General features: G+C 36.3%; 1 protein-coding gene across 1 annotated transcript in view; it reads right to left on the reverse strand.

The window, feature by feature from the left end:
- Nucleotides 1–14163, reverse strand: part of GGH (gamma-glutamyl hydrolase) — a 32208-nt gene that overhangs the window by 12409 nt on the left and 5636 nt on the right. The window contains exons 3-7 of the mRNA XM_037803484.1: nucleotides 7957–8007; nucleotides 4701–4785; nucleotides 1795–1933; nucleotides 317–423; nucleotides 143–233 (exon numbers count right to left, since the gene is read on the reverse strand). Of these exons, the coding sequence (XP_037659412.1) occupies nucleotides 143–233; nucleotides 317–423; nucleotides 1795–1933; nucleotides 4701–4785; nucleotides 7957–8007 (473 nt within the window). The remainder of the gene's footprint in view (nucleotides 1–142; nucleotides 234–316; nucleotides 424–1794; nucleotides 1934–4700; nucleotides 4786–7956; nucleotides 8008–14163) is intronic.

Genomic DNA, 14163 nt, shown 5'->3' on the forward strand with positions numbered 1-14163 from the left:
TGCCCTGAGCTCATCATTGGCCTCCATCTGCAGGCCCCAAAGGAACATGATTTTATTTGTAAAAAACAGAGCTATAATATCAAAATTAATAAATATAGAATTAGAAGTGAAATAAACGTATATATTCTACAGTGATACATACCTTCCATTGTTGAAATAAATTTAACGTTGTTAACTGTATTTGTAGTTAATACATTGAAAAATTTCCTCAACTTTTCATTTGCCGTAAAATTCTACAGTAAAAAAATAAAACAAAATGATTACTTCTGTAGTTAATCTAAACTCATTCAATTTAGTGTGTTTTTTAATGTGATACCGTCATGGAAAGGCTCCACTTGTGGAAATTTGATGTCAGAGGTTCTACAGCTAATGCCTGCAACAAGTCACCAGGAAAATTCTGGAACATTCTGCTATGCTTTGCAGCTGCAATCATTTAAACACAAGAAAAATTATTTAAACACAAGAAAAAATAAAATCCACTGAAGTCACTTATCTGCAGCCAAATAGAGGCCACCATTAAGACATACTCAAGCCGAGGAAATGATAAGCAAAATGCATCATTCCCACATAAGTATTTCAATCAAGCACTAAATGTGTTTAACATACAAATTCAAAATGCTCCAAACTTAAGCACTTTTCTTCTAGAATGTTAACATAAATCAGTAAAGTCCTTTTAATATGAGAATTAGCAGGCTAGCCATTAGAGTAAGCAGAGAATCTTAACTTGCGTTTCCGAGATGGCTCTGGGGAACACAGGTAAAATTTTCTGTGTGTATATGTTTGTATTCCCAGGAAAGGATCCAGAACTTTCAAGATCTTTTCAAAGGTATCTGGGACTGGAAGGTTAAAAATACTAACAATTTAGAAAAGAATCATTAATCAGGCCAAGAAATTTCTACTTAGTAAATGATAACACTGAGCACTGAAGGCTCTGGAGTTAGATGCATAGACTCAAATACCAGCAAAAGGATTTTTATAAAAAATCCTGATGGTGTTCAAGGCCTTGATTCCAGATGTCTCTATACCAGGCCCCTCATTCTTGCTAAAGTTTCATGAGAACCCCAGTAGACTTGAAATATTCATTTTTGTATATATTGGGTTTCTTTAACATCTACAACCAAAACAGTCTGATCTAATATATATACTCCCACCCAGTTCTTAACAATTATTAAATGAGATGTGAGAACGAGCTTCAAAACTACAAAGCGTTCCTTAGGCACTATGTATGACTACTATTACTTCCCTCCTCAAACCCTTATGAGAACAAGAGTTGGTAGCATTCATTTCTGAGAATTCAGAGATCAAGTCACCTGCAAGAATCATTATCTACTTACACAGTCCAGGGAAAGCATCAACACTATGATAATAGTAGCTAACGTTTCCTGAGACTCATATTTAAGGTGCTTAGCACAGTGCCTAGAACACACAATCTTATTTAGTCCTCACAGACACCTCTAAGAGGTAGACCCCTTTGGACAAACGAGGAAATTAAATCTGAAGGAGGTTAATTGATTCCCAAAGGCCAAAGACACAAGGCCAGGACTGAAAACCAGGTCCAATTTGAGAGTTCTTAATCACACATAGTCCTAAGATCACTATGCAACTAGCCATACAGAATCAAAATTCAAAATTCCTTAAGCCATTCTCTTATAAAACGAGTACAAAGGTGATAATTTAACTTGTTTAAATAAATTGAGAATTAATAAATGTTAGGAACATTTCTGACTCTGGTATTTGCTACTCTCTAATACTGCCCAGTAAGTATTTTTTAAAGGTTGAAAATAGAATTCTTACCATCAGTGAAGTTCAGTGCCAGTGTCACCCCGACAGTATCTGTGAGAGTTAACAAGGTTTCTCCACTGACCAGAAATGCAAGCTCTTCAAATCCAAGGCATGTACCCCACACAGGAAAATAGCTTCCAACATCAAAACTCTTTGCACAGTGAGAGAAATAGAAAACTAAGTTTATTCAGTACTTTGCAAAAACAAAAATTATACATCTGGCTTGTCATTCTAAGGCAGGCACCTGACTTATGCATGGACTTCTGAAAGATTCTCCACGATCTATGAGTGGGTAGCCACTTAATCTCTCTTTAGACCAAAAACTCCCAAACAATAATTCAGTTTTAACTAACAGAACTAAACTCAGCTGTGCTGGGAAAAAGGCTGACAGCTATCAGTCAACTACCAAACACACACCAGAACAACCAGGGACTGCAAATATCAAAGACAATGCTCAACAGATGCCACTGTACATCTTCTACAAATCTCGACACTGAGGATAATGGTCTAATTTTGAATACACCATGAAATCCTTCCCCTATGATCTAAGAATATATGGTAATAGCTGCATTACAGCCCCTTCAGTAAATCAGATTTAAATCTGAAGGGATTTAAATTTCCAGTGACTGAATTTACAGATTAATCACTTCTCAGGGCTTCTTCAATAAGAGCTTTGGGAACCCAGGGCTGGAGCTAAAGAAGAAGTTCAAGGTTAGTCACTGAGTTTTTTTCCTTTGCTCCAAAATATTCAAGCAGCTAATTAAATAAATAAATAAAACTTTGGGTCTTCTGGATAGCTGGCTTTTTCTTAAAAAATTAAACAAGCTGGTTACGCAAGTCTCTATATGTGAAGGAAAAAGAGTAACTGTTTTACAACATTCATATATATTTCCCAAATGCATTTTAAATTATTCACATTGTAAAATTTCAATGCTCTTCACTAGTTTTTCAAAAAATATCCATTGAGTGAGTATCCATTGAGTTAACTGAAGATTAGACTCACATATGCTGACAGTTACAAAAACTGGTTTTAACAGTAACTTTCTAAAAGATGAGGCTTTCTTGCATAAACTATAAAATCTAACCTAAGTCACTTATTTTAAATGAGGAAATTGGATTTTGTTTTGTTCCTCACTGAGAAAAACAGAATTACATTAATTCCTTTGCTTCCTGCCCTAAGGTAGGATTTTAACACGTTATATACAGTTCTGACAAATTTTATTTTTAGAAGAGTTTTAGATGTTAGTTTGACAGGTCTTACTGCATTGATTTATAAGGAACACAGAACAGAACTTAACTGTTCTCTGCTTCCGTATGTGCCACATTTAATTTTTCAACTAAGTGTAGTTTCCTGACTGCTGGAACTACAATTTTATTTGTTGTGGATCCTCCACACAGCCTAGTGGAGCCAAGGGCATGGAGTTCACACCGAATAAATCTAACAGATTAATCACTTCTCAGGGCTTCTTCAATAAGAGCTTTGGGAACCCAGGGCTGGAGCTAAATAAGAAGTTCAAGGTTAGTCACTAAGTTTTTTTCCTTTGCTCCAAAATATTCAAGCAGCTAATTAAATAAATAAATAAACATTTGGGTCTTCTGGATAGCTGGCTTTTTCTTAAAAAATTAAACAAGCTGGTTACGCAAGTCTCTATGTGAAGGAAAAAGAGTAACTGTTTTACAACATTCATATATGTTTCCCAAATGCATTTTAAATTATTCACATTGTAAAATTTCAAAGCTCTTCACTAGTTTTTCAAAAAATATCCATTGAATGAGTACTGAGCATATGGCACTATGTGAAACACAATGAAGAATGCCTCCAAGGACATCAGAACTGCAATATTTGGTGAGACACAAACAGATAACTTCAAGATAGTCTATCTTTTAAAATAGAAACTCCTTAAAAGGCAGGGACCTTGTCATAGTACAGAGTTGGTGCTAAACAAATGTTTGAACAATTGGACAACAAAAAAGAGGGGGTAGAATGCCATTCCAGATGGCATTCCAGTAGGCAGAGAAACTTTTATAGAAGGGGAATAGCACCTTAGCCTTACAAGATGGTTAAGATATAAATCAGGGACAGAGTACAAAGAAACAGACAAAATAGATTAAAATGTAGGAGGATACAGACTGTATGCTGGGAATACCAGCTGGCTTCAATCGCTTGCATAAGGAAATGCTACAAAAGGTGGGTTGTGGGCACACTGTAAAAGGTCTTGGCTCAAAGACTATAAAAGGTTACCAAGTAATTAGATGGACTAGCCATTCAAAGTTTTTAAACAAGTGTCTGCCAGGCTAAAAGCAGCTCTTTTGGGAAATATTTAAGGGGAGTGGGCAAGAAACTAGGGCCAGAAAGATTCAATAGAAAATTGCTGTTAATAGTTCAGGGAAGAAGGAGTAAGAGTCTGAGCTGTGGTGCAAAGGCAGGCCCAACGTGAGACACTGTAAAGAAGCTGCCGGGAAGCTCTGCCAGGGAGCTGGATGTGGAGGCTAGGACAACGCAAGTGCAGGTCAAATAGGAGTGCATGACTGAGGAAGAAGAGCAGATTTCAAGGGGAGCAGAGTGCTATGTCTGAGCAACGCCCAGTACATAATAAACATATAAGAAGACAGAGAGAGAGACTAGAACTAAGAAGCCACCCTGAGGACCTGTTCCACATCAGCTGGTACAAAGAGACGGGGCCGGGTCAGCAGGATTCTGGGTGTTCCCTGTGAAGTCCGTAACTTCAAATGAAGTGCACAGGGAAACAAGTGAGGGCAGCTGCTGGTTGCTAAAGAGTAGGCGCCCCAGAGGTAAAGAACATGAGGAGGCTGCTGTAACTGTACAGGAAGCATTACTCTAGGCTTACAAAAACAATTCTCCACATGGAAAAATCACACAACTCCATCTGGATTAACAAGCAATAACTGATACTTACCTGTATGGCCAAGTTGTAAAATGTTTTGGCCACTCGGGCATAATCTGAGTTCCTGAGGTCCACGCCTCCTCCAGGGAAAAGGATACTGAAACAACATCAGACAGGATACTTTCTAGTCCCACGGGAAATAAGTAGTCTTTTTATTTTAGAACAATGTTTTCTTTATTCATAAGCAGTGATACCATTAAAGAAAATCAGAAAACTAAGGCAAAAAAAGAAAATATAAAATACTTCCAATCCTACCCGTTCAGAATCTTCCCTCATTAACAACACTTTAGTGAATATTCTTCCAAATTTTTGATAAACAGGTTTGTTTAATGAACTAGAGTGTGGATAAATTAAAGGCAAATAAATGGAGGAGAGAGTACACAGATCTATAAATGAAACAGATAATTGAGATAATGCTAGGGTTTAAATTAAGGTGTTCAATGATGCCAAAATCAATTGCAGGTCCGCAAATGTGAGTGGGTTTCAGTTCACAAACAATACTTTTTACTAGACTTTTTACTTTTACTATAAAGAACAAAATGGTTGTAAAAATATATGTAGGCTAGAATTAAATATCTAGGAAAACTGAATTCTAAATTACCACTCTGTGATCTCTTCAGAAATAAGCATGTGTATGAGAAAAATTTGAAAATGAATGCAATTACAACTCTAGAAAATTCTAAAGCGAAAAAGGAGAGCATCCCAAACATCTGATTTTATTTTAAAGTGAGATACAGAAAATATTTACCATGTTTTTATACCAACTTTTAAAATTAAACTTAGAATTTCCTAAGAGTTATTGAAATAACCAGGGATATTCAAAAGAGACTGCAAAAAGTGGATTAAATATTGCATTAAAATTTTGAAAATATTTATATATTGTCACAATAATGTGAAATACCAACGTTTGTTGTTCATTCAACAAAAATACTCTGCTGCTTAAATGAGTCAGGCTTGATTCTAGCTCGGAGACACAAAGATGAGTGACCTTTGCTGGTAGGAAGATCACACTGTAGTAGGAAACACAGGTATAGAAACTATGAGGTAGAACATGTGCCACCAAACCACAGAGAAAACCCTACAATTAAAAGCGGCTTAATGAAGACTAATTAGCAGTAATCCCTTTTATTCATCCAGTATTAAAAAGATGCCTCTGAAAAATTTCATACCTTTAGCCCAAAGTCCTTTCATAAAGTAAAAGCTAACTGCCCCTCCCAGTTGGTCAACTCCCTTGGAGCAAGGTTCTGTTTTTTCACCTCTGTATTCATCACAAAATAGCTGCATATTAGGGCCTCAATGACCGTGGCTTTGGAGTTGCACTGGTATTAGAGTACTGCTCATTTTCTGGTAAGACTCAAAACCAGTTAATAATGCTCCTGGATTTTCCATTTCAGATCTTGGCCTTCAATACCTCGGCCAAGGTCAGAGGGAGTAAATGGAATGGGAGCTGGACTCCCTTGTCAATTTAAGAACCATTGCTGCTTTCCACAAAGACACAACGACAACTGGACAACATGACAATCAGGAATACTTGTTTCATTCTCGCTAACTACTATTTCGATTCCTTTCCAAATAGGAATGCATTTGGGGTGAAGGAGGGGAGGAATAAAGTGATTCAAAAGTATATTTTTCAGGCTTTACCATTATGTTCCAGCATGGACTTATCTTTGTACATGTCAAAGGAACTGTAAATGTTTTACTAAATTGAATTGATTTTATGGTAAATATTTACTGAATTCAATTGAACTGAAGGCAAATGATATTTTTCAACATAGTGTTTTAAAAGATGAAGTAATAAATGAATAGTTTGTAAAAGTACAATTAGAAGCTTTATAGTGAAAAAGGCTCCCCCTACCCCACCCCAAATCAGAAGCAACCATCATTAAAGTGCATGTGCTGACCTGGTAGAAATACACTACTGTATATCTCCTCACTTTTAAGAAAGTATAGCAGTGATGGTAAACACAACAATGTGAATGTAATTAATTATATATCTGAAGGTGGTAAAAAAGAGGAAATTTTAGGTGGTATATATGTTGCTAGAACAAAAATTTTTAGAAAAGCAACCATAAGTCTGTATAACATAAATGGTAGACCCTTAATATAAATTATGGACTACAATTACAGTACAATTTAAATAATTCCCTCAATTGTAACAAAGGTAACACACTAATGCAAAATGTTAACAATGAGGGTGGGTATATGGGACCTCTGTATTTTCTGCATGGTCTTTCGGTAAACCCAACTTCTCTAATTTACAAAAAAGCAAATGGGCAGTATACTATATATACCATTCTGTGCCTTGATTTTCAGAAAACAATATCACAAACAATATCCAAAGTAGTACCTCTGGAGATCCTAATTTTTTTAGCATCTGCACAGTATTCTATTCTAGTATTCCTGTATTCGTAGTATTCTATTACATACAAATTTTATCAGTTCCCAACTGATGGAGTACTGAAGGGTTTCTAAACTATGGGTATTACAAGCAATATTGCAATGCATATGTTTGGGATTAAGTCTTCTCACAGGAGAGAATGCATCTGTAAAATAAAAGTCCTTCTAAAGGTTTTCCTGGGTCAAAGAACATGTGCATTTTTAATTTCAGTAGATATTGTGAAATTTCCCCAAAAAAAGGCTATGCAATTTATACTCTCATTAATAAAGTAGGAAACACTTGTTTCCTCATACACTCACCCTAGGGTATTAGGAAATTTTCTGATTTCAGCCAACTTGATAGTTAAGAAATAGTTTTTAATTGCTGTAATTAGCTTACCTTTCATTATGAGTAACACTGAATATTTTTATATGCTTAAGTCTTTTTCTATGAGCTAATTATATCCATTGTGATCAAGCTAGGGATAGAAAATTTTCATCCAAGTTCAAGATAACTAACCAATGAACTCAAACCTAGGACTTAGAAATCTCCAAAGGAAGCAGTATGCTATGCCATTCAAAGTGGCTTGAAACACTTAAAACAAGCATTAAAAGAACAAAGATTATGCTACACATTAAAAAAAAATTATGCATGTCTAAGTAACATTTATATATTTCCTAACCTGCCTTCTCCTCTTTGCAGGACTTGTGCATCTCTCAACAAAATAATCCCTATAAAGAACTCAGAAAACTACCATGTTTTATCACTCTAAAATAGTTATATAAAAACACATACAGTTATGTGGTTTCTTTTTTTTTTTTTTCTTTTACAAAAGCACAGATTGGTATGTAGATACTCAGACAATGTATTAAACCAATGCTCCCAACTTACCCATTAATAGATTTGAAAAGCTTTTCATAATCTTTCTCTGTAAGATCAACTCTGAAAAAAATAAAAATAATTACAAAAATATGCATTTCCAAAACATAAAAAAAAGAGTAAACCTCTAAATGAAATTACCACATTAATTTTAAAAAGCCAGACGAAAAATAATTCTTAAATACAGGAAAAATTACCTCTCCATTTCCTAGAGGTGTTTTTTTCCAAACTACAAGAAAGCCACTTAGAATTGTATTTTTGTTTTGCTAATCAGTCACTAAACATGTTTTTCTGCCGTCTGTTATTTAATGTTGTGAAGTATGTGTTAAAAAGCAATATACCTTAAAATGAACTTCTTGGGAGCCCAAATTGGGTGATAAGATTATACAGAGAAAGCCCTGAGAACCCTTCAGAGACAAAAACAAACAAGCATACAAACAAAGCCTGCACTACTTTCTCTTTGAACTCCCTCTTGTTATCTTTTGAAATTTGAATTCCCCCACCCAGGTAGCTGGCCCAGGCAGCATATCAAGCCCCTGGTTCATTCCATTTGACCCAATACAAGTTGAAGCCTACCTGCCCTAAACCTTCCCCTAAAAGAAGGAAAAACCCTCATCCAATCAGTAGGAGTCAAGCAAACTTCCTTTTTATGTCTATAAAAGTCATATGTCATCCCCGGAACCTTGACGCTACTTTCCTTCTTGCAAGTAATCTGGCTTCCTTTGCTGCAGGAAAACTTCAGTGTCCCGAATAAAATGCTGTAGTCTGTAAACTCGACTGCAATTTGTCTTTCTACACTGGCAATAAACCCGCCTGCTGACAGTCACATTCTCACTGAGTGCCTCCATCATAAACACCAGCATTGTGCAAGGCATCCAATTTCCAAATTTCTGTCACTCCATCTGTTTCTTCCTTCCAGGGCCCCAGCATGCTATTAGTCATCTAGTCTTCTGGATTTTTTATAAGTACATTTACGTATCAATCCTGTCACCACCACCAAACAAGCTCTCATTGCTCCCAAGAGTCCCTAAACTGGTCTACCTGCCTTCTGTCTCTCCTACTTGATTAGCATTGACTATCATCCTAAAAGAAGAGCTTGCATAAAAAGCTTCTGTGATCAAAATGTTGAAACACTGATCGGTGCACCAGATAAGATTTCATTTGAAAAATACAATCTGCTACTAAAAAATTTTAAAGACCCATGTCAAAAGTAAATGCTGAAATAAAATCAGAAAAGAGAGCGGGGACATTACTATGAATCCTGAAGAAATTTAAACAAATCTTAAGAACAACTGTATGCCAACAAACTAGACAACTTAAAGGAAATGGACAATTTCCTGGAAACACTTGAACAACCTAGACTGACCTCACAAGAAACAGAAGACCTCAGCAAACCAGTCACAACTAAAGAGATACAATCAGTCCTCAAAAAACATCCTACACATAAAAGCCCAGGGCCAGATGGCTTTACAGGGGAATTTTACCAAACTTCCCAAAAAGAACTAACACCATTCCTGTTCAAATTCTTTCAAAAAATTGAAGAAAAAGAAACACTACCTAACTTGTTTTATGAAGCTAACATCACCCTAATATCAAAACCAGATAAAGATACTACAAGAAAGGAAAACCTCAGGCCAATCTCCCTAATGAATGTAGATGCAAAAATTCTCAACAAAATACTTGCAAATAGAATCCAAAGGTATATTACAAGAATTATACAACACGACCAAGTGGGGTTCATTCCAGGCATGCAAGGGTGGTTCAACATGAGAAAATCAATCAATGTAATACAACACATTAACAAATCAAAAAGGAAAAATCAAATGATCATATCTTGATAGATGCTGAAAGAACATTTGACAAAATTCAGTATTCCTTTTTGACAACAACACTTGAAAAGGTAGGAAGTGAGGGAACCTTCCTCAATATGATAAAAGGCATATAAGAAAAACCCACAGCCAGCATAGTACTCAACAGTGAGAGGCTGAAAGACTTCCCCCTAAGATCAGGAACCAGACAAGGATGCCTGCTGTCACCATTATTACTCAACATTGTGCTACAAGTTCTAGCCAGATGTTTCAGTTTGCCAATGCTGCCTTTAAGCAAAATACCAGGAATGGATTGGCTTTTATAAAGGGGGTTTATTTGGTTACAAAATTACAGTCTGAAGGCCAGAAAGTACCCAAGGTAAGGCATCAACAAATGGGCACCTTCACTGGAGGATGGCCATAGGCATCCGGAAAACCTCTGTTAGCTGGGAAGGCACATGGCTGGTGTCTGCTTGCTCCCAGGTTGCATTTCAACATGGAGTTCTCCAAATTGTCTGGATCAGCTTCTAACAGCCATCTTCAAAATGCCTGTCTCAGCTACAGCAGCAAGCTCCTTCTGTCTGAGCTTATATAAGGCTCTAGTAGACTAATCAAGGCCCATGCCAAATGGGCGGGGCCAAACCTCCATGCAAATTATCTAATCAGAGTTATCACCTACAGTTGGGTTGGCCCATGGAAACAACCAAATCCAAAGGTTCCAACTTAATCAACACTAATACATCTGCCTACACAAGATTGCATTAAAGAATATAGCTTTTTCTGGGGGACATAACATATAGAAATCAGCACACCAGAGTAACTTGGCAAGATAAAGAAATAAAAGGCATCCAAATTGGAAAGGAAGAAGTAAAAATGTCATTATTTGCTGATGCTCTGATCTTATATTTGGAAAATCCTGAGAAATCAATGACAAAAATTTGAGCTAATAGACAATTCAGTAGAGTGGCAGAAAATAGACAAATTCAGCAGAGCAGGATACAAATTAATCCACAAAAGTCAATAATGATCCTATATACTAGTAATGACCTAACCAAAGAAGCAATAAAAAAAAAAAAAAAAAACTCCAGTCATAATAGCAACTAAAAAAAATTAAGTACCTAGGAATAAACTTAACCAAGAATGAAAAATACCTCTATACTGAAAACTGAAAAACATTAGTAAAAGAAATCAAAGAGGACACAATTATGTGGAAAGCTATCCCGTGTTCATGGATAGGAAGGCTAAATGTCATTATGATGTCAATTCTACCCAAACTGATCTACAGATCAAATGCAATTCCAATCAAAATTCCAACAACCTACTCTGGCAGACTTGTAAAAGCTAGCTATCAAATTTATTTGGAGGGGAAAGGGGCCTTGAATTGCTAAGAACATTCAAAAAAGAAAGACAAAGTGGGAGGCCTTAAATTTCCTGACTTTGAAGGCTATTATAAAGCCACAGTAGTCAAAACAGCAATGGTATTGGCACAAAAACAGATATATTGACCAATGGAATCAAATTGAGAATTCAGAAATAGACTCCCAGATCTGCGGTATACTGATTATTGACAAGGCCCCCAAATCCACTGAACTGGGACAGAAGCGTCTCTTCAACAAATGAGGTTGGGAGAACTGGATATCCATATCCAATAGAATGACAGAGGGCCCATACCTCACACCCTATAGAAAAATTAATTCAAAGTGGACCAAAGACTTCAATATAAGAGACAGTATCATAAAACTCCTGGAAGACAACATAGGGAAACATCTCCAAGATCTAGTATTAGGAGATCACTTCTTAGATCTTACACCCACGGCACAAGGAACGAAAAAAAAAATAGATAAATGGGGACTCCTCAAAATCAAGAGCTTCTGTACCTCAAAGGAATTTGTCAGAAAGGTCAAGAGGCAGCCAACACAATGGGAGAAAATTTTTGGAAATCATGTATCTGTTAAGAGGCTGATATCGTGCATATATAAAGAAATCCTACAACTCAATGTCAATAGTACAAATAGCCCAATTATAAAATGGGCAAAAGATATGAAAAGACATTTCTCCAAAGAGGAAATACAAATGGCTAAAAAACACATGGAAAATATGTTCCTCCTCACTAGCTATTAGGGAGATACAAATCAAGACCAAAATGAGATATCATCTCACACCAATAAGAATGGCTGCCATTAAACAAACAGGAAACTGCAAATGCTGGAGTTCATTGCTGGTGGGACTATATAATGGTACAGTGACTACGGAAAAGAGTTCGGTGGTTCCTCAGAAAACTACATATCGAGTTACCCTGTGATCCTGCAATTCCACTTCTAGGTATATACACAGAAGATCTGCAAGCAGTGACACGAACAGACATTCACACACCAATGTTCACAGCAGCATTGTTCACAATTGCCAAGAGATAGAAACAATCCAAGTGCCCTTAAACAGATGAGTGGATAAACAAAATGTGGTATATACACACGATGGAATACTATGCAGCAGGAAGAAGGAACGAGGTCCTGAAACATACAACAACATGGATGAACCTTGGAAAGATAATGCTGAGTGAAATAAGTCAGACACAAAAGGACAGATATTGTATGTTATCACTAATATGAACATCCTGAACAATGTAAATCAGTGTGTTATAATGTAAGATCTAGGGGACCTACAGACAGACAGAAGCTAGTGAAGGGGGAATGATTACCTAAAATGTACAGACGTGTTAATGAGGGTAAACTTAAAGCTATGGGGTGATGACAGTTCATTAATGGGATTATAAGTATCAGCACTACACTGAGAGGAAGATTGAAAGGGGTTGTTTAAAAGAATATATTACACAGATTAGCACTACAAATATAAATAGTGCCTGCATGTCTACCTCTAAGGTATTACACTGGTACAGAGTTAACAACAGAGTGGTATATGGGAAAAACTATCCATTGCATATTATAGATTATATTTAATAGGAATACCTTACCAGCACACACCAATACTAGGGATAAATAATTAGGGGCTGATAAGAGCTTTGGGGTGTTTTGTGTTATGATAGTTGTTTAAAATTGAGAGGGATGATGATTGTACAACTAAGTGAAGATAATATGAGACATTTATTGTTCATCTTGGACAGAATATATGCTATGTGAAATGAGGAACCCCCTACTTAATAAGTCAAGCCCTTGATATTGAGGCTTGCTCTTGTGAAACTTATAGCTGTATAAGGGAGGCTAAGCCTACCTATAATCATGCCTAAGAGGCACCTCCAGAGAACCTCTTTTGTTGCTCAGATGTGGCCTTTTCTCTCTAAGCCCAATTATGGAAATAAATTCATTCACTTCCCCCCTACGTGGAACATGACTCCCAGGGGAGTGAATCTCCCTGTCAACGTGGGACATGGCTCCCAGGAATGAGAAATCAAGGGATTGAGATGCCTTCTTGACCAAAAGGGGAAAAGGAAGGTTATAAAATAAGGTTGCAGTGGCTAAGAGATTTCAAATAGAGTCAAAAGGCTATCCTGGAGGTTACTCTTATGCAAGCTCCAGCTAGATATTCCAGATGGCCATAGTATGCCAGGCCCTAATCAACAGTAATCCCAAAATACCTAGGTCCCTAACTAAGACACTATAAAAGTTTCACTCACTAACTTTATTTTTCAGAAACTTGAATCCTCCAGAGTGTTCCTATGCCAGATAAATCCCAAAACCCAGAGGCTACAGTCTCTTCAAGAACATCAAACAGATGCGTCCCCCTTTCCCATAATGTCAACACCCCTTTTCAGTATGAACAAGTTAGGGTGGCCACTGCCTAGACATACCTAAAAATCAAAAATGTGATTAAACAAGAGGAAGGGGTACCAACAGACAAGATAGGATTTAACAAAGGATTACGAATCCTGAATCTTTATATAAATATATTTTTTTAGATGCTAGGGTATTAGAATAGTTAGAAGGAAATAACTGACATGGTGGAACTGTAAACCATAACATTATTTGAAATTTGCTCTACAGCTACTCATTAAATTGTACTTTGAAAGTTATCACCTTTTTGTATATATGTTATATTTCACGATAAGGAAATTGCTGGAACTGAGGAACTGTAACCCATAACATTCTTTGAAATTTGCTCCATAACTACTTGTTAAATTGTACTTTGAAAGTTACCACTTTTCTGTATATATGTTATATTTCACAATAAAAAATATATAAAAAAAAAAGTAAATGCTCATCTTGGGGTAGAGACAGTTCAATTAAACATGAAAGATCAAGCAAAGAAGACAATCCTTATGAATCTAGACTTGAGATGATTTCATGGAACAATTCTGTAATATTTGCATTTTGGTTATTTTAATGTCCTACTTGAACCACACTTTCCTTTCTCATAAATTTTAATGCAAAGTTATTTATGAAGACAAGTTTTACAG

This window comes from Choloepus didactylus, chromosome 14 (genome assembly GCF_015220235.1).
Source record: "Choloepus didactylus isolate mChoDid1 chromosome 14, mChoDid1.pri, whole genome shotgun sequence".
Lineage (NCBI taxonomy): Eukaryota > Metazoa > Chordata > Mammalia > Pilosa > Megalonychidae > Choloepus > Choloepus didactylus.